The 22,231-nt window shown below is 30.8% G+C and overlaps 1 protein-coding gene across 2 annotated transcripts in view; it reads right to left on the bottom strand.

The window, feature by feature from the left end:
• Positions 1-756: 756 nt before the first annotated feature.
• LOC108749759 (uncharacterized protein PF11_0213-like) overlaps positions 757-22,231 on the bottom strand; it is a 54,747-nt gene continuing 33,272 nt past the window's right edge. Inside the window, exons 3-7 of one of the 2 annotated variants that reach the window (XM_018488692.1) lie at positions 18,813-18,914; positions 18,081-18,214; positions 1,678-2,172; positions 1,313-1,567; positions 757-1,226 (exon numbers count right to left, since the gene is read on the bottom strand). In XM_018488692.1, coding sequence (XP_018344194.1) covers positions 1,020-1,226; positions 1,313-1,567; positions 1,678-2,172; positions 18,081-18,214; positions 18,813-18,914 — 1,193 coding nt within the window. In that variant the 3' untranslated portion in view covers positions 757-1,019. The remainder of the gene's footprint in view (positions 1,227-1,312; positions 1,568-1,677; positions 2,173-18,080; positions 18,215-18,812; positions 18,915-22,231) is intronic. The other variant, XM_018488693.1, reaches the window with a different exon arrangement.

The raw sequence follows: 22,231 nt of genomic DNA, 5'->3' as shown, positions 1-22,231 counted from the left end.
GAACAGCATTCAAGAGGTTTTAGCCGATCAGACACCTTGCGTACTGCTAATGCTGGCAATGCTGTAACTTGCAAGTTTTATAACTCGAAAAGTACTTAATGAAAATGAACTTAATTATAGTGTTCTATAAAGCTCTCAAGATAAGTTACAAGAATGTATAATGAAAAATGGGGGGGTTCTATTAAAAAAGTTTGAAGTGACCTTGCCCTCATCTTGACAACAGCACCAAAGATCAAACCAATGTTACTATCTTATGTTCCCCTCAAAGTTCCAAAACTTTTGTCTGATACATTTTTCTCTAAAATGCACTGTTCAAGAGATATTTGAGGTGATTGATTAAAATGGGGTACTGTAGATACAGGGTGTCCGACTGCATGATCTCCCGTGTGTGTGGACAGGTAGAGTAGATTAAATTAAGTTGAAAAATTCTTTATCATTTTACAATTTTCGTAATGGTTAACGAGATATTAATTTCTAAATATTGTTAAAAAAGCGAATAAAATCGACACATAAGATAACTTTAAGATATTTTTTGAAGTTTTTTATGAAATATCTTAAAGATATTTTTTTAAGAGCTCTTAAAGCTATCTTAAAGTCATCTTCTACATAGATTTTAGATATTTTGCTCATTGAGTAACTAAAAAAAATTGTGAAAACTACAAAATAGTAGAGGACTTTTCAACTTAGTTTAGTCTACTTGCTAACGAGAGATTATATAATTATTATCGGACATCCTGTATATACATATAGTTGTATTATATTTTGAGAGAAGAGACATTACATGTCTTGCACGATTTTCTCTCTGTAATTCATTTCGTTCACACAAATATATTTTTAAGATGCGATTTACATATATATTAACATTGTATAATATCGTTACTACTTCAAAAATACAAAGCGAACATTGATTTTATGCTAGCCGACAAGAATACGATATGTATTTTCTTTATTGGATGGCACAAAAAATTGAAAATATCGTTAACAACTAATGTTCACGCTTTCCATTCAGCTGTCTTACGTCAATCGGTTGCATTCGGATTTGTGTAAGAGAATCCGCGGAAAACACCTTGATCCATCGAAGTCAAAATCTGCTCAGGCACTGGCGTAAGCCTCGGACGTTCAGTCGTGAATGCTGTATCAAAGTATTTCGTATCCAAAGTGTGATCAAGTGCGGGCTTAAACGGTGGTTCTAATTGCCTTCTTTCTAATCGATCCCAAGGCAAATGCTATGAAAAATATTATTAAAATATTATTTGATTGGTAAACTATATATGATATATTATGCCATTTAAAAAATTACAGCAACTTATACCTGAAAGAAAGCATGCATAGCGATTTCGTGAGCAGGTAGCCTTTTTCCAGAATCTTTCTCTAATAAATAGATGAGTATTTCAGTAGCTTCTTGACTTAAATATCGAGGTATAAATGGCCGTTCGTTACAAATGCTCCAAAACAACTCGTCCTCATCGCATCCAGAAAATGGCGATTGACCAGTGAGCATTTCATACAACAGAACACCATATGACCACCAATCCACAGCTTGATTATACTTAAGTCCTTTTATTATCTAAAAAAATGAATCATTATATAATTTTATTTTTCATTAAAATATCATTAAATAATTTAATGAAAACATAGAGTGAAATAAAAAGAAATTTAAAGAGAATTATGATATACCTCTGGCGCCATATAATCTGGCGTACCACAGAACGTATCGGCCGTTCTATCTAAGAAGATCTGAAGTTTACACATGCCAAAGTCCGCGATTCTAATATGACCCTCGAAATCGAGTAGCACATTGTCAAGTTTGAGATCCCGGTAAACAATACCCTTCTTATGTAGAAAATTCAATCCAGACCAGATCTCGGCAGCATAAAAACGCGCACGCACCTCAGAAAATCGGCCAGACTTCTGTATGTGGAACATTAGATCACCCCCATTGAGGTATTCCATAACAAAAAAGAGATGTGAATCAGTCTGGAAAGTGCAAAACAGGTGACAAAGATATGGATGTCTAGTCGCCAGCGTGAGGACCTTCCTTTCAATTAATGTGCATTCGACGTCGTCATCCTCGAGAACCACATCTTTCTTTAAACATTTAACTGCGTATACACAGTCCGTGCCACGTAATTCCGCCAGCAATACTTTACCGAAGCTGCCTTTACCCAAGACCTACGAAATAGAATCAGAAATCATTATAGCATTCCAGTTTATTTTAAAAATAATCTATAACAGAAATATAACTGAAAAGATATCTTGACATCCTATTAAGAAAGACGATACAGTTGCGAAATTGTGAGGTAAAATTACTTACTCATCAAATAAGAAATGGCTATAAAAATTATTTATATTTTATATATCTTTTTTCTTATCATAGAGTCAACATAGCAAATCATTTTTTTTCTACTAAAATTGACTATACTTTAATTGATATATTTTTTTTTAAATACTTTTTCTTTTCTATTTTAATAATAATAAAACCTAATTTTTTATTATTTTGATTGCTATAATAACATTTAATAACATTATGATTTTTTAAAAACTTAAATTTATTAAATCAGAGATAGATTTTTAATTCTAATTTTTAGAAATTATAAAATCAATTCATTATATTTTTTATTAAGAAAAATATACGTAATATTAAAAAGAATATGATTTTATAAAAGAGCCTTTCAACAATTTTGATGTTATTTAGTATCACAATCTCACATTTCGTTTGCTTTATTTTATTTTTCTCTATGTTTTCAGAAACTATATAAAAGTAGAAAATTTTATCTTACTATATCAAAATAATATCAATAGGTGCATTCAGAGCCCCTATTCTTGAAAAAAAAAAACATACATGAAAAATTAAGGAAATACTATAATATACGTTTTATGTATTCCGTAAAACAGCAATTTCATTGGAATTCAAACTTCATTAAATTCATGATTTTTTATTACATAAATGCTTAATAAATAAATATGGATACACTTGTAAAGCTATAATATCCTATATATTGCCGAAAAATTACAATTTTTTTTTCTGCAGTTATCATCTCTGTTGATAATCAAACTTTGATGATAACACTAAAATCACAATTTTAAGACTCTTGCGCCTTAACGGCAGAAGCGAGGAATGACACGTTAATTTATATTGCATGCCATTTTTAAATAAAGACAATTTGGATGAAACGAAATGACGAGATCACTTTGAAACACTTGTAAAAATCGATGAAAACTATCCTTTCCTCCCTTGATAGTTAGTAAATGGTCTTAAAGACACGTAAAGTGAACTTACATTCGGGCAGAAACATACGGTTCGACAACTGTTGAAACGAGTAAAATATACGCTTTTACATATAAAATTCCAAGATAACTTTAGTTTTCATCGATAATTACGACTTCGATAAGTAGGAGACAAGTTACATTTTCATAATTAAGCAAATAATAACGAAATGGCACGCAACATAAATTTCGTTGTCAAAACGTCACTTTTCTATGCCTATAAGTTCAGCCATTTATCGTGGTGCGGCGCTGTAACACACGACAAGTATGAGCCCATGTTGTGTGCTCGTTCGCGGCGCGCCGAGAGACAGCGAGCTCCTTCTCACTAGTCGTTTGTTTCAAGCAACCGAAAATGTTTTCTCGGTAATCTCGGCCGCTCAGCAGCCTTAGGCATCAATAAGGGGCATCCTAAATAACATATAAGTTTTAATAGATTGTAATAATAGTGTACCCTTCCCATTAATCCGGAATAGTATAAATCATATTAAAACGAGACAGTTTACGAGATATTTAATTGTTTACGATTTTTTATGGGCGTTATATAATATATCTCTCCTTCATAAACTCGAGTAGCAAGAATAGTTCAGTAGAAGTAGAATTTTACTGGAAAAAAATTATAAACCATTTCTTTTCACAAAAGTTTTGAAAAGCCATTAGAAAAGAAATATGTATGTTTGAGATTCGAAACTTGTGAAGAAAATATGCGAAAAAAAATCGAATAGTTGTAAAAAACACGTTTTTTTGCTTATAAAACAAAAGAATGGAAAAAAATTCAATATAAAAAATGTAGTAGGAAATACCTACAAAATAAGAACATTAAAATCGATCTATTAGTTCAATAGAAAAGAAATAAAAAACATTGAAAAAGGCCTTTTTTCATTCGCTCTCTGTTCATTAAGATTTAAACGCAAAGAATTTGAAATTCTCGTAAAATGTAATCCTCGTGACGAATAAATCTAGTTTTGAACAAGCCTGAAATGTGCATTAGTTTTTGCAAAAAGCTATTTGTTCACTAAAAACTTGTCTGCGGAAAACTTAATTTCTTCATCTTTGAACAATCGCGCAGCAATTTACATCTGACACCAATTTGTCAAGGAAGAATTTACTATTGAAAAATTCTCGAATTTTTTATTGCCAAAAAAATTTGTTTAAAACCATTGGAAAGTTGAAGAATGCAAGCGAGGCAGTGCGCCGGGCGGAATGAGAGAAGCCGGCGCGTAGTCGAGTAGGGAAGATTGTGCCGCTCGGCGATTCGCGCGTATTTGATTTCGTGCGTTAAAATCTGCTAAATTTACATTTTCTCAGCAATAAATTGACTTGGAAACTTGATTTTTTTTCAATCTAGCTCGACGAAATATAAGCAAATAGCAAAATATAAACAAATAGCTTAACCAAATGTTCCGCAAAGTAATTGTAACCATGAAATTTAGTTTTTTGCAGATGCAAATATGACATATGTAAACAAATAATTAATAAGTAATTTGTCAAATGTTAGTTAACTATTAAAGATATAACACTAACTTTCGGAAAAGTAAATTATATGAAAAATATATTTTGCAATTATATTCAACAGTTACACTAATATTTGGCAAATTATTTATTATTTGTTTACATATGTCATATTTGCATCTGCAATTAAATTCACAAAAACAATTTTGTACTAATAATTCCGTACATTTAATTGTCCAATTGGACACTTTTTACAGCGTATTAAATAAAGAAACATAGCTAATGTGATTTAAATTTGTTAATCAGACATACATTTCATACTCAAACGTGATTTTTTTAGTAATAAACCGAAAAAATAAAAATTCAAGAAATAAACATTTTTTAAAATACAAATTTTATGGTTACAAATTCAAGATTTTTGTAACAGCAAATTCAATTCTTCCTTTGACAAATTGGCGCCAGACGGAACTCTTAATCCTAAAAATTAGAGCCACAATGATTTAAAAAACAATTGTTATTTTGGCTCCTAATAATTGGAGGGTAATCTTTTTTTTTTTAAATTGTTTTTTAAATAAAGTAGAAAAATGTCAGATTTCAAATGCTTCATACTGCTATTTGATATGATGCATATTAACAAAATTGTTTCCATTTTTTTATACGGAAAAAGTTACCCACTTTTTAAAGTCGTTTTATAATAATTTAACTGCAAATCGTTTTGTTATTAAGTGTATGTAATAGTGCAACTCTTGAAAAAAAAAAATTACCCCTATAAATTGTTGCGCGATTGCTCAAAGATGAAGAAATTAAGTTTTCCGCAGGTTTTCAGTGAACAAATGGCTTTTTGCAAAAACTAATGAACATTTCAGACTTGTTCAAGGCTAGATTTGTTCGTCATTATGAGGGTTACATTCTACGAGAATTTCAAAGCTTTGCGTTTAAATTTCAATGAACAGAGAGCAAGTGAAAAAATGGCCCTTTTCAGTGTTTTATATTTTTTTTCTATTGAACTAATAGATCGATTTTAATGTTCTCATTTTGTAGGTATTTTGTAAATATTTCGAATACCTACATTTTTTATACCGAATTTTTTTTCTATACAATCAATATCTTTCGTTTTATAAGCGAAAAACGTGTTTTTCGTAACTATTCGATTTTTTTTCGCATATTTTCTTCACAAATCTCGAATCTCAAACATACGCATTTCTTTTCTGATGACTTTTCGAGACTTTTGTGAAAAAAAATGGTTTATAATTTTTTTCCGGTAAAATTCTACTTCTACTGAATTTTTGTTGCTACTCGAGAGTTTATGAAGGAGGGGTGTTAATATAATATAACGCACATGAAAAATCGTAAACAATTAAATATCTCGTAAACTGTTGAGTTTTAACATGATTTATACTATTCTGGACTAATGAGAGGGGTACACTATTACTACAATTTATTAAAGCTTATATGTTATTTAACATATAATGCCCCCCGCCCTTTATTGATGGCTAGGGCCGTGCCGCGTGGCCGAAATTGCCGAGAAAGCAAATTGCCAAGAAAATTTTCGGTCGCTTAAAACAAGTGACTAATGTGAGAAGGAGCTCGCTGTCTCGTTCACTCTCGGCAGGCGAAACGGACACGGACTTATGCTTAAGTGTGTGGCTATCGGTTTCGCCATCTGATTCTGTGTCGCCACGCAGAGTTTTTGGGTAAGTAGTTAGGAGCTTTAAAGAAAAATGGAATATCATTGAGCATGTACATCGATAAACACGTCCAAAAAACTAATAAATCATAAAATTAGTACAATATTATTAGTTTCTTACTCATAGGAGCCGATTCTGTAATTCCTAAGCGTGATCTACAATAAGTTGCAAACACTGTCGCCAGTCATAAAGCTTCGCAATAGCCAATCAGAAGCGTCAATAGAAGTTAGTGATGCTTCTGTTATAAAGCATTGCGACTGACGACAGTGTATTGGCTTATTGTAGACTACGGATAGTCATTAATGTCATTGCGCAGCTTTTTTACTCTACATAATATCTGCGCAATGACATCAACGACTGTCGTTAAACGCAGGGAGAATCGGCCCTTTAATCATTTCAATATTAACAAGGATGCGAACTCCTATAAGCATGTCGGTCTTTAGCCGGGATCTACAATAGATGTTTTAAGTCTTAAACCGTAAGAAATTGATCAATTACAATCGAATGCGAGAATAATTAATTGTGATTTGTTCATTTCTTATGACTTTTTTATTTAGGCTACGTTCCAAAACTTCCTCTCCGAGGAAGATTTTACTCTATATGCTATAGTATACGTTATGTGTACTGTATTATATTTCGAGTAAAATTTTCCTCAGAGAGGAAGTTTTGGAACATAGCCTTAAAGTTTAAAAATCTATTATAGATCCGGGCTTAATAGTATCTCGTCGGTGCAAAAAGAAACGTATACAAAAAGCTAGAGAAATACTGTAGTATACTGTAATATTTTTTTCAGAATAGAGGCCCTGAATGTACTCAATGGGTGCATCTAATATATCAATATGCTAGGTAAGGGGCTCCGCACAATAAAAGGAATAAAGAACAGAGAACAGAGAATAAGAATTTCAATCTATCAGAAATCATGTATTGTGAAATATATAGTTTCTGATAGGTTGAAATTCTTATTCTCTGTTCTCTGTTCCCTTCTATTATGCGGAACCCCTAAGAGAAGATTGGGTGCTTTCTAATTGCAATATCCCTAGATACTTTCGTGCACACGGCGACACAAGTTACGTTCCAATTGTCCGTTATCGTTGACACAACACTACACATCAGGATATCGATTATGTATCTTTCCTTAAAGAAAATGTAAAAAGTGAAAATTTTTCTATGTATGTATACACACAAACATACATATATACATAAAATTTTTCATTTTTCATGTTTTCGAGAAAAAATTACATGATTGATACCCTGGAGCTCTATATTCTTGAAAAATATCGCATACTATAGTATTTCCCTAATTTTATGTATGGGATACTTTTCAAGAATGGGCCCTGTACTCAGTCGAGGGCTGCGTTGTGTAGTGACAATTACATGTTGCTAACTGTGGCGGCTATAAATGAGGTTGGAAGACGTTGAGTGGCCTACACTTTTACTTTTTTTTGTTTAATACAGGCGGAAAAAGCTACATTTATATAACTCTATCCGAAGCGGATCTCAACCGTACACAGCGTACATATTCTGTTTCAAGTAAATCGTGCACAATGTTACACTTTGTGCAATTTGTGTATAAGTTTGTGTTAAGATGTGTTAAGTAATTGAAAAGCATCCATTATTTCGAAAAGTAACCTGGAAAAAAAGAACTAGATCGTACCGGATCAAATTATTGTCTAGTGGCTCAATTTATATTGTGAATTGTGCACTTAATATGAGTATTAATTAGTAACTTTCTATTGAATTATCTTAATTTCGGCGATATCTGTAAACATACACATGATATGTGTATTTAAGTAATCATTTTGATGTATATTGTATCAATTTAATACATCATTTTTTGAATACATCGCTGAAATTAAAATAATTTAATAGAAAGTTACTAGTTTGTACGCATCTCTGAAAATTTCGCTGAAATTGTTCCATGTTTTCGAATACTTATTAGTTAAATTTTAGCATTTCAGAAAAAATTCAGTTTAATTTCAACGTTTTTTAGCTGAAAAGTTCATTTTCAGCAAAATTTCAAAGAAATTTCGATAAAAATTTTAGAAAAATTTCAAAGAAACAATTTGATTTCAGCGATTTTTTAGTATTAGCTGAAAAATTCACTTTCAATGAAATTTTAACAAATTTTCGGTATTTTCGGTGAAATGTTCCAAACGTGGAATAATTTCAGCGAAATTTTTTCATCAGGGATATCAAATGCACGATGTGAAATAGGCATCAAATATATTTCAGATGAGCTCCAAAGCTGTGTTCCAAAATTTATTGCCAGTACTGAATATCTATACACATATTTACGCAGATCTGATTATATATGTTCATATATAACCATATATGGAGCGTAGTCTAATTTTCGATGTCTGCTGCTCAGGGCCCCTATTCTTCAAAAGATACGTATACGAAAGTCTAGGGAAATACTACAGTATACGTTACATATACTATAGCATTCCCCTAGTTTTTTGTATACGATACTTTTCAAGAATTGGGCTCCAATTGCGGGATTCTCTAAACGTTTTATCGACAATTGTTACTATCGTTAACTAGCGACAGCCAATGACAATCGCGTTGTTTTCTAGGATTATCTTGTCATTGGTTATCGCTAATTAATGATAGCGACAATCATCGATAAGATGTTTAGAGAATCCCGCTACAGGGCCTCTATTCTGTAATTTGTTAAGACAGTAAAGGACTCCGCACAATAAAAGGAACAGAGAAATAAGCTTTTTATACTATAAAATATCTGCGCAACGATGTCATTAATTATCTTAACGAGTTATAGAATAGGGTACCAGTCTCTGTATTCTGTAACTCATTATACAGTCATGTGTTCACAACAACAATTGGTACTTTACATAGTAAAAAAGCTGCGCGATTGTCGTTATGAACACATAAACGACTGCATAATGAGTTACAGAATACAGAGGCTCTATTTTTGAAAAGAAACGAAAAAGAAAAATACTACAATATACGTTACGTAAACTATAATATTTTCCTAGAATTTTGTACATGTTTCTTTTCAAGAATAGAGGCCCTGGGCATTTATTGATTCTTACTTATGAATCCATAAGTAACAACTGCTTAGTGAACAGACTGCATTCCAAAATTTGAAAAAAATGTGTTATAACTCTTTAGTTGCTGATTATATCTTTAGAGTACTATTTCATTTCTGCGTTTTTGTCGGATGACAAATGTATGCAGAACAGAGAGATCTCCGGATTTCTCTATTCTATAGCCAATTGAAAGGTTTGAAAAATTTGTCGTAAAAACGCACAAATAAAATAGCGGCTTTAAAGTAGATTCTTAAATTAATTTTTATATAAAATTAAACAAAATTGTACTGTCAAAATATATCATATTTCTGCTGCAATATTTTGATATACACTACTATTACTGAGAATATAGTTTATATATATGTACCATATATATTTTTTTAATACTAATACATATATTGGAATATGGTTTGATTTTTAGTATAGGAGCCTTATTTAGCCCTATTTTATGGACTTTTAAAAAATTATTTTTACCAAAACATGGATGAAAAATGTCATAATGTTGTGCTTTTAATTAAGAGCTCAGACAATAAGGAATAAAGAATAAGGAACAAGGAATAACGTGGGCATATTGTGAAATTTTTTTCGGGAGAAGGGAGGAGGATTTCAATCAATCCAGGGATGTACCGTACACCAATCGGAAAGACAATAAAAAAAAAATTTTGTTATTGTACTGAAGAAAACGTTACTGCATCAGTTTTGTTGTTGTAATTTATAATAATTTTTAACATTAATGAATTTCATTTGATATTTTTATAACTTTTAATGTCTCTTCACATCTCATTTTGAAGAGGAAGAATATTACGTTTGATACATCATGTAACTTTTACTTATCATTTTAAAGACTTTTTTTTAAAGAAGAATAATACAGTTACATTATATAATAATACAGTTAATACAAGAATGTATCAATTATATTCTGTTTTTCATGACAAAAACTTTCTATATATCGCATATTTTATCAAAGCTCGAACTAACAGAAATCTTAAAAATTATTTATGTGAGTCTTATAATGAGAAGAAAAAAAAATTTTATGTAACAGCAAAAAAACTCACACAAAGTCAAGTACGTTTTTTACATTTAAAAATGAAAGAGAGGAGTTCGATAGAGTATGTATATTGTCAATTCAAAATAAAATATTCTTATTAGTAAAATAATTATAAATTATTAGACATCAATCGATATGCGTGGATGCATAACTCTTTCAACTGCCGTAAATCGCATTTTTATGTAAATTTTACTTCACGCCATAGAGCTTCGTAAAGTTTGTAAAAAATTTTCAGATTTGATGGGTATCCATTTGTGTCCGCATATCTCCGTAAAGAATCAGTTAATTTGAAATATAAATTACCGATTTCAAAAGTAGAGATTTCAAGCTTTCAAATGCTTTTTTGACTTTTTATCTGCAATAATTTTTCACCGAGTTACGATGTTCTGAATATTGCGCAATTTTGAGCGTGTCCTAAAGTGTTCTCTATTTTTTGTTGAGTAGTGATTTGTAGGTTCGTTCAATATATTCATTTATTGCTGATATCTTTTACCGCATTCAATAGTACGTCTGTAAAAAGCGACATAACATCCAAGGAAATCAATATCTCCGAATTTTTTAATTTAAAACCAGAGAGCGTTCTATATAAATTAAAACTATTAACATGGCCGAGGGAATATTATAAAAAATTATTTTATATAGGAAATTGGCTAGAGAATATAAAGCAGTATTTTTAGCTAAAATTATGACGCGAAACAGATACGTCTTCTTATGAATCTTTGGCAAATTGTATGCTTTTGTTAATAATGAATCGTTGAAATGTAAAGCCCTAAGAAAAAATAAATATTTTTTCTTAGTGAATAATCTTTTTGGAACTACTTTTTAAGATTGTTTTCATTTGCTGGATTGAATTTTTAATGATTGTAGAGTAAGTTATCTTTGAACATTTATTTAACTACATTTAGAGCATGGATGATCAAAATAATTGGTATCAATTATTTTGGCAAATGTTCACCTGATCTTTATTAATAAATATAGATCTCGGAAATTTACGGTTTGTTTCATCGAGTTATTAAAATGGCCTCTGGCCAGTTTGGCTTAGAGTTGGACTAGAATTAATCTGAATCACGTGTATTTACATCACGTGAACTGATTATGACTCATGCAGTGTTTTCTATCAGGAAATTTTCCAAAGGATGAGATGTCCATTTTCCAAGATCTATTATCAAGCAAAATTCTTGCATATTTTCTTTTGTTTTTATGGAGAATAGTCATTATCAAGGATTTATTTTCGTTCGAAGATACTTGAAACAGAATTTGTATGAAATAGCTATATAAATATAGATTACCAGAATTAGCACATGCGCAACGCATTATTTTTAATGTCCAGATGCGCGCGATGATACTTACCGCTCAACATAAACTTGAAGCATCCATCTAAATTACATGTTATTTTAAATTGAATATATAACAATAATAATGTAGTTTTAAGATTCTTAGTTTTTGCAACTATATTATATTATAATATAATATATAAAAGGATTTACGTAAAATGTTTCGCATTATATATAAAATAAATTATAATTTTTTCATATACTATGACGCAAATATACACACATTGCAACATAAATTGATAAAATATGTCACATCAGATTTTTTTCTACGTTTATGGATTAAATTTATTAAACGTGAAATGATCAATAAAGTTTATTTTTGTTGAAAATGTATGATAACGCTCATTGAATATTAAATTATATGTATTTAATTAATATATAACGAAAAGAAATTGTTATCAGTATATTTTATCAATTTATATTCTCGAAAAATTACTAAATAATAATAAATAAATTTATTTACTTTTATTATATATAGATTAAAAAAAATTTTTTGACTATTTGTTCAAATAACATTTAAATAAATATATGTTTATCCTATATATTGTACTATTAACATTTTTAAATATCTTATGCATTATTAATTGTTTTCTATTGATGTACATATGATATATATTTTCTTCTTATTAATCAGTGTTTATAATTTTCCGTATGTATTATATTTTTATTATTTCCAGAATTTTATATTTTTATTGTATAAAACAGTATAATATTTTGTATAATTATGAGCTACTTATTTATATCATTTTTTATAAAGTATAATGATCGAATGAGAGTCAGGTGTTTGATTCTCATTTGCCTATATTATTTTTAAATTTGGAGAATCGTTAATTATAATTATTATATTGTATTATTTTTATTAAATTTATTTATATTTCAAATGTAATGTCTAATATATACAAATTAGAAAAAGAGAGGAAATGATAAAAGGCAAAGAAAATGAAATAGTAGAAGATTAGTATGAAATAAGGAGGTCGATTGTGTATCTTGAAAAATGAAAATTACAAAAGTAAGCAAATATTTACTAGCATTATAATTTCATTGATCAACTTGGTAAATTCGCTCATTTTTGTAATTTTCGCTCATTTTAAAATACACAAACTAAAGATCTATTCTTTTGTAGCTCAGTTATAGTGTACATTTATTATACACTCAATAGCGCAACTCGCTGTCGGTACTTTTGATGTCAGCGTATACGAAACTGAGCTTGCACATGCGTAAGTTAAGCAGATAACCAATCATAGACCTGCTCTTCGTAAGCAGTGCACTAAAACTTTCTATCTCGCTTTCACTAAACTAAAAATTCAAAATTATATCTATTTCGTTTTAACCTAGTATGATATTATTATTTTTGATTAGCTTTTCGCTAACATTAGGGTTTGTGAAATCCTGCAACTTTGTCACGCAATATCTGTGAACTGAATACATATTTTTTAGTTCAAAACGTGTGAAATTTATACCTCGAAGTCAGACAAAGACAGGTAAATATGAATTAAATAAATAATATTTTTATTTGCAATTATTTATAATGCTTCAAAGAAATTTTATTGAAAAAATTTGCAAAAAATGACTACTTTGGATAAAAAATTCTCAAATTTTTAAATTTAATGTTCAAGCAAAAATCCGTAGAATTTTTTTAATTGATCCTTTAGATTAACAAAAAAAAAATAGTACGATATAAATCGCTAAAAAAGTATAATTATTTGAACTATCGAAAATCGACATTTTTAAAGAGTCTGCATATTTTAAGTTTACACTTAATAAATAAAATTTTATTATTTGAATAATATAAAAAAATAATAATATAAGTAGATAAAGGATTGTACATGTATAAATATTATTATAGTATATATAATTAAGTTTATTAGGATTTAGTTTAGAGGATGATGCAACACTCGTTCTAAAGCAATACATCCGTCCCGGCCGAGCGATCTCCGAAGACTGACAGAAATTATAAAATTTCTATAATACTATTTATTATATTGAAATATAATTCTTTTTAATAATAAGATTGGAAATAAGATCGTTTTTTTTATGTTAGATACATTACTTTAAATACGAAGCGCCACTACGGTCTGAATGTTAAGATGTTGAACTATTATACGAGGGGGGACCCAAAAAAAACGGGAATTTCGTCATAACTTCTTTATTTCTCAATATTTTAACACCAAATTTTAATCACCTTCAAAGTATTCGCCATTGACCACAACGCACTTCTCCAAACGATTCTTCCATTGTTCAAAACAGTTTTTAAATTCACTCATCGGGATGTCCTTTAAGCCTTCCAGCGATTTTTGTTTCACCTCCTCCACAGTGGCAAAACGCTTTCCTTTCATATTCCTTTTGAATTTGGGGAACAAAAAGAAGTCACAGGGGGCTAGATCCGGTGAGTATGGGGGGTGGACAATTGGTGTCATGGCGTTTTTGGTCAAAAATTGCTTCACGGAAAGGGCGGTGTGGGCCGGCGCGTTGTCATGATGGAAGAACCAGTCGCCTGTGCGCCAAAGATCTGCCCTTTTCTTCCGGATACTCTCCCTCAATCTTTTCAAAACCTCCAAGTAGAACTTCTGGTTGACAGTTTGACCCGGGGGAACGAACTCCGCGTGCACAACACCTCTGCAATCGAAGAAACAACAGGAAACAAAATTTCACAGCCGCGCGTTGTTCTCGACAATCTGCCATTACGTTTTCGCCGAAATGTAAAAAGTTGTTTTACTAAAAAAAATCTCACAGGCGAACCGATGCACTCACAGCGACACAACTTCGCACACTGACGCAGGTGGCGTGACACTAACGGACATGTGGTCAAACAATAGGTTCCCCCACTCTCCCTCCCCACCACAGCGTAATTTCCGGAACTTATGGGTCCCCCCTCGTATAGTGCTTCGTATTTAAAGTAATAATTTTTTTTAGTTCTACATTTTCATGTACTTACTTTTATACTATCCGAAATTCAGTAAACGCATATTTAATAAAAAATAAAGAGAATCCAGAACGCCGAAAACTTATAAGCTAATCATATGTGCGTTCCAAGTACCCTCTTTGAACTTTCGTGCATTCTCACATCGACAATAACGCAAAAAAAAACTCTTACAGGCTTATCATATCTATGGACAGTTAAAGTTTTTTTTTTCAGCCTCTCAATCCGGGTCTTCAAATTATATTATAAAAAAGTTACAGTAAAAAATCGCTTAGGGTACGTTGAACCTATGATTACTATACTAGGGTTAAGTACACTCATCGATTAAGGCCAATATTACATGCGTCCGTTTTTTGTTGTACGACGAATTTTTCAAATGTGTTAATTGTTGCAAGACAAAGAGGATCTCGAACCTCTTTGTCCCACAGCTAATCGACAGGCTTGAAAAATTTGTCGTACGACAAAAAACGAACGCATGTAATATTGGTCTAAAAGATTGCAACACTTTTTTTAAATGGATTTTGGAATGTAGTTTGCTCCGAATCATTGGTTCTTACTTATGGATCCGTAAAGTAAAAACCAATCGCACGATGAATAGGCTGCGTTTTTCGAAAACCATAAAAAAAAATCTATTGCAACCTTTTAGTCGATGAGTGTATTTAAAACAAAATAGATATAATCTTGAGTTTAATGAAAGCGAGATAGAAAGTTTTAGTGCAGCTAGTACATCGACTATAGTACTGGACGGAGCATTTTCCTAGTTTACATTGTGCACTTGATACATACATTATGTAAACTAGGCCAATAGTAGAAAGAAGTTCGACTAATAAGACAATAGTAGAAAGAGAATTCCGTGCCCAACATTTATCTTTCTCTTTCCAGATCCGCAAAACGAAAAATCAAAGACATTTCGCCACATGCTCCGTCCAGTACTATATGTCGATGGTCTAACGCTACTAAAAGTAGGTCAATGTCCTAGTACTTTACATCGTACTTGATACGGATACTAACTAGTAACTTTCTATTGAATGATCTTAATTTCGGCGACATGTAAACATATATACGATATTTGTATTTAATTAATCGCATTGACGCATATTGTATCAATTTAATACATCATTCTTTGAATACATCGCTGAAATTAAAATAATTTAATAGAAAGTTATCAGTTAATGACGTGTATCATGTGCACGATGTAAACTAGGCATATGATTGGTTACCTCCTTAACTCACGCATGTGCAGTTCAGTTTCGTATACGCTGACATCAAAGGTACCGACAGCGAGTTACGCTACTGCAGTATAGGTAAGAACAGTGGTTTCATTCAGCCAAAAATGGTGGTGACGTTCACAATTTTTAATATGGCACACCAATCAGTTTTTCTATTCTCTAAGAGTGCGATTACATGGAGCGCCATACGCGATATGCGGTACAATAACTAACCAGGCAACTAGGAAACCACGTACCACGTACCGCCTATTTCTTTCGCTGATATTATATGGAGCGAGTTAATGACAAACTTATATTAGTATGAATTTTTTAAGATATATTAACTTATTTTTATGCACATTTTATCGATGCTTTTATTTTTTTAACAGATTTACTTAATAACTGCGTTTAAATCAATTAATTTTATTAAAAAGTGCATAGCAGTGTAATGTGAGTTTGTTACTAGTCCGTGCCGCAAACCGCGCGTAAATCGCGCTTCATGTAATATCAGCAAAAGAAATAGGCGGTTTCCTAGTTGCCTAGTTAATTACTATTAGTTACTGTCCCGCGTACCGTGCTCCATGTAATCGCACCCGATTCTTGGCTCTTATAGGTGCTCACCATCAACATATAGAATGGATCACCAATAGCAATGGTGGGTTGCTGTTGATCATAGATAGTAATGTCTCTAAACCGAGCATTGTTAGAAATTTAGGGAGTGGAAGTTATTTAGGCCTTTATTTAGGAAAGGATATTCACTTGGCCCATGTGCGTTTTCTCTCGTTTCGCTCCTGCGTATAAAGTGTGTCTCTGAAAGAGGGAGGTCGAAAAAAAAGAGGAACTTAAATGTAAGCTTACAGTCAGATCGGCGAAGAGAATCTCATATATGTTGATAGTCTCACGACGATCGCGAACCAGGACGGACATGTTTCGGAATTTTTGTTAGGTAGATTAGTCCGCTCCTAAGCTTCTTCGTGTTTTCGATCCCCTCTCTCAGAGGTACACTTTATTCGCAGGCGCGAAACGAGAGAGAACGCGGGTCAAGTGAGTACGTCTTTTCTAAAGGAAGACTACCCCCACTCCTCAAATCCTCGGTCTAGAGATACTATGTCTATACTGTTGATCCAGCAGTAATTACCAACTAATCAGGCTTTAGTAAACAGAGAAAGAAGTTTATCTATTTATCTGCTTCTCACTCTACTCGTCTTTCTACCCCCACCATCACTGTCATTATGATATCACTGTCATGATCCATTCTATATATCTGCTGCTCACGCACAATTTACAACATTATGATCGTTTGCCGTTTCAGATAAAAGATGCCGACACAGAGTGAAACTACTTACATCGTAATTATGTATATGGTTAAACTCTGGTGGCAAAGTAACCCCGGTTTGTAATGCATAAGAAAATATACCAATTGAAGGCCATCATTTCCTTCTTTTTTATGAAATAAAAAACTCTGATTGGTTCAATTTCTTATGCCTCATATGTTATGCAAGAGTCTGTGCTCCCCGCTTTAGAGCCATTCCACTTGCATAGCCGCATAAACATATGCATAAAGAAAATTATCCAATCACATTTCTGCCATAAAGGCAAACGCAAAAAAACGATTGAATGATTTTCTTTATGCATATGTTTATGCAGCTATGCAAGTTTGTGTGGAATGGCCCTTACGATACTAGATACAAATTTGTTCACTACACTATGCGAATCATAACATGTTGGAATAATTGTGAAATAATCAAACCATGGCAAAGATATAGAGAATAGATTGCGCGATCCGTATCTAATTGTAAGTAGTATTCAAATGTATTGACAATAATGAGGAAGAGGGATCGTGGAAGACGACCAATCTCCATCTCATTCTCTCGCCTTATACTTTTAGGCCGCAGCACAGACTTTTGCATAATGTATAGTGCATAAGCGAATCAACTAATCAGAATCTTTTCTTTCCTTTCATTCCATGGAAAAAAAAAATTTCGATTGGTTGATTTCCTTATGTATTATGCTTTATACGTTATGCAACAATCTGTGCTGCGGCTATTTAAATTTTAAATAAATCAGATACATTTCATCATTAAGGAAAATGTTAACAAGATCTTTGACTTATACTTACTTTGAGAAAATTAAAATCCATTATGGTATATTTCTTAAATCTGGGCAAATTCGTCGCTGGTGGTGTTATTCGGCCACTCGAAAAATGATCCGAAGAATCTGAGTTTCGTTGATTATCTGACGAATGTGAAGGAGCTAAAAATAAATCATAATCAGCAAATCGATTTTTGTTATAAATAATTAAAATAAATGTAAAATTAAACGTATCGTTGTTGGAATACATTCGTTGAAATACAAGCATATTTCAAGTTTTCTTCGATTCATGCAATTTGTTAGACAGACAAGAATAATTAATTTTAACTTTTCAGTGCAACAAACATGAAAATACGGACAAATATACTAAAAATAAATGAAATATATTATATAAGTTATATTTGTATTATACATATACATGTGTGCGCGCGCGTTTGTTATATAATTTGCATATACATACGTACATAAAATATGATAGTTTCTTCATTACGAGCATCAAAAGAATTTATGATTTTGATTACCTTATTAATTTGTTTTTATGAATTAACTACTAACCACGTAGCAGTAAAATATTTCTTAAAAATAGATCTGACAGTTAAAAAATTATTTACATAATTCGTATTCATATTTATGTTTGTGAAATCAGCTAAAAAACAATCAATAACCACAAAATATTATGTTTACTTTAGTAGAACTATGTTTATCGAAATGTTGCAATTAAATAATTAACAATACGAGAGATATTTAAATCATTACTCACTTCTTTTCAAAGCTTGCAATACTTCAGCGACTAGTTTTTGATTCAATCCACATAGATTTCCTGTCAGTTTTTCGCATTTCTTATGGCAAGCCATGTCACAATCTGTAGGGACGTTTTATCAAAGACCAATCAAGGATACTATTATATATACATTATTATATATAACATATAAAGTAATTCGGGGGAAGATGTCACACGGAAAAAGTCACACGTGGATGACACCACGTTATTTATACCTACGTAATATTATGGCAACATCACAGCAATATTATTTTTCCATTGCAATCTTACAACGAAATATATCAGAAATATTGCTGAAATATTGCGGTATCACAGTAACATTAAAATGTTCTCGAAAATGAATCACAGTAATATGATTATGATGACATCACAGTTGCATTACTGTAATATTATGCAATATTTATATGTGATATTTATATAATACTGTAAAGAATTAAATCGTATTAATGAATTTTTCAACATATTACTAAAAAACTTTATGAATTAAATTTTTATATCAGCCGTTCCGAATGGCAAAAATTTCTTAAGATAAATCACAAAGATGATCCATTAGATCACGAACATGATTATAAAGCACGGTATATATATATATATATATATATATATATATGTATATATATATATATACATAAGATACTAAATTTAGATTCATTTTATTTAAATTGAAAAGATAACAAAAATAACTGCATCTTATTGAGGACAATAATACGTTTGCGTCCATAATATTGCTAGAAGTCAAAATAATAATCTGTACAATATAGGAAAAAATTGATACTTGATTTTGTTTACTATATTGCAAATCATAACATGTTCGAATAGCTAGTCAAACAAAATAGATGTATAGAATCACGGTTCCATCATACGTATATACCGCAATTGCTTATGAAATTTCATACAAAGATAAAGTTATTATTTTGCCAATATTATATACAACTCAATAAACCAAAACATGTAACATTGCATGAGTAAGTTATATGTTCTGGTATAGCTTTATGTCAATAACTTTGAATCGTTTATGTATTAGATATACTTCAGTGACATGTTACTAACATATAGGTACATGTGTATGACACATATGTTACGTATGTAAATGTTATACATTTCTCTATATTTTATTTATGTAATTCCATACGCTCTAAGAGCATACATGACAATTATAATTTTTCAGATTTAGAGGCATAGAAAGCACTTTAAAAGAGTTGTGAATCTCTGGGAAATTTGTCAAGACCACACAATTCGACGCCTTCTTAGAAAGTCTGGACATTTTCCTACTTACAAGAATCGTATTCCTCTTATAGCGGATCTACATACTTACTTTTTATACATTTAATCATAAAATATAGTATTGTTTTTTCCGCGCGCTCCTTAAGTCATATTATAGTTATGGTATTCTGAGATAATTTTGTGATATATTAATAACATCTCACTAATATCTCTAAGGTGAAATATCATTGAAACATCGTTTGATGTTATCTTGCTCTATTTATATTATAACAATATATTGCATTAATATTACTGTAATATTTCAATGTTATTTATCAACATATAATATATCAATAATACATTTCAATTTTCTAGCTTTAGTTTGTTAATAATAAAAAGAAGATAAATCAATTAAGAGCAAAAAAATTGATTAAATTGAAAATTAGTTTATTATAATTTCGCAACGTTATTACTAATTTTTTCTAATGAAATACATAAAATAAGAGGAACGTTTCGACTTCAATTAATCTTCCTCAGTTTCCTAAATAATAATGAAAATAAGAATTAAAATTCACATCGTAATTGCATAATAAAACGTCAAAAAGAGTCAATTATAAAACATTATAAAATCGACTGAATAGTTGGACACAAATCAAATTAAACATATTGTTGGTAAATTTTTAATTTGTTTTTTGTGCTCTTAATTGATCTTCCTTCTTTTTATTGTTGCATATCAATAACATTTTTGTTATATTGTATTTAATTATACTACGTAATATTATGGGTATATTACTGCAATATTTATGCCATGTCGCGTATTATGTGGATAGTTTTTTTTCCAGGAATTAAAAATAACCACATTATTTATAACAACGTTATCTTTTTTGGTAACTGTAACGGATACGTAGTTATAATTTTTATGTACTCGTATAATAGACCTGTTCTTTTTGGCTGAACTTTTTGCATGGTTTATCTTTACTTTTTTTCTCTTCAACGCGATGTAACATGGAGAAAAAAAAGAAAGAAAGATGAATCGTGCAAGAACTTTAGCTAAAAAGCAGATCTAATGAATTTTCCTCTACAGCACAAGAGTTGCAACAACACTGCTACAATACTGCTGCAACACTGCTGCAACATTACATGTTACAGCAATATTGCAGAGATTTTGCAATGTTATTGCTTCAAATTCTATGCTATGTGGGTTACAGTTATTTTTATCGTTATTTTTATATTTTGAATCTATTTTCGATAATTTTTTGTATAAGTACTCAATTTTTGGCCGATATTCATAATTCATTCTTACTTCAAGACCGTTTTAAGTAACGTTTTAAAATGCTAATACGGCTTTATGATTAATTCATAACGCCTTAAAAATGCCATAAACCACAAAGCTGTATTAATATAAGAACAAGCTTTATGAATACCGTCTTTAAGTTGAGAAGCGATGCCATGTACTATAAAATTTGTTGTGAAAAATATCATTTCAGTCGAATTATGTTTCAAGATCGGAAATTTAGCCGGTGTATGGTCTGTAGAACTGGATATGTATACATACGTATAAATTCACTGTGAAACACTATTATATATACAAAGCTTTAGTTTGAACCGATAAAGCATTTCTTTTCTTATCCATACAGCACAGAAAGATTGCAAAATAATTGCAAATATATCTTATTGCAACATTATAATATTGCAAATAGATTGCGCAATATTGTTGCAATGTCATAGCATAAGAATATCCGTCTTTAGCAAGATAACGCTGCAATGTCGTAGCAATGTTACAGCGCAATGTATTTGCAACTATTATTAAAAAGAATTCTTTTATTATTATTGAATATAATTTGTGATACAAATAAAAAAAATGCAAAGAAAGAACTAATTATATATATTTTATACTATGATATACGAGGGCAAATCAATAAATTTTTAGAAAAATATAGTAAAACACATTTTTTTTGATCCAATCATTTTTATTACTCAACATAAGATCCTTTCAGTTCGATACACTTGATCTAACGATTCTTCAACTTTCTGAAGCCGTTCGAATAGTATGATTTGTCCAACCCTTCAAAACAAGTCTCTGTTTCGGCGATGAGCTGCTCTCTGGTGGTGAATCTTATTCCTCATAACCATTTCTTCAGGTTTGAAAACAGGAAATAGTCGCAGAGGGCGAATCCCCCTTCTAAATCTGGCGA

Source organism: Trachymyrmex septentrionalis, unplaced genomic scaffold, assembly GCF_001594115.1.
Source record: "Trachymyrmex septentrionalis isolate Tsep2-gDNA-1 unplaced genomic scaffold, Tsep1.0 scaffold311, whole genome shotgun sequence".
Taxonomy (NCBI): domain Eukaryota; kingdom Metazoa; phylum Arthropoda; class Insecta; order Hymenoptera; family Formicidae; genus Trachymyrmex; species Trachymyrmex septentrionalis.
This window is presented reverse-complemented; position numbering and strand designations above follow the sequence as displayed.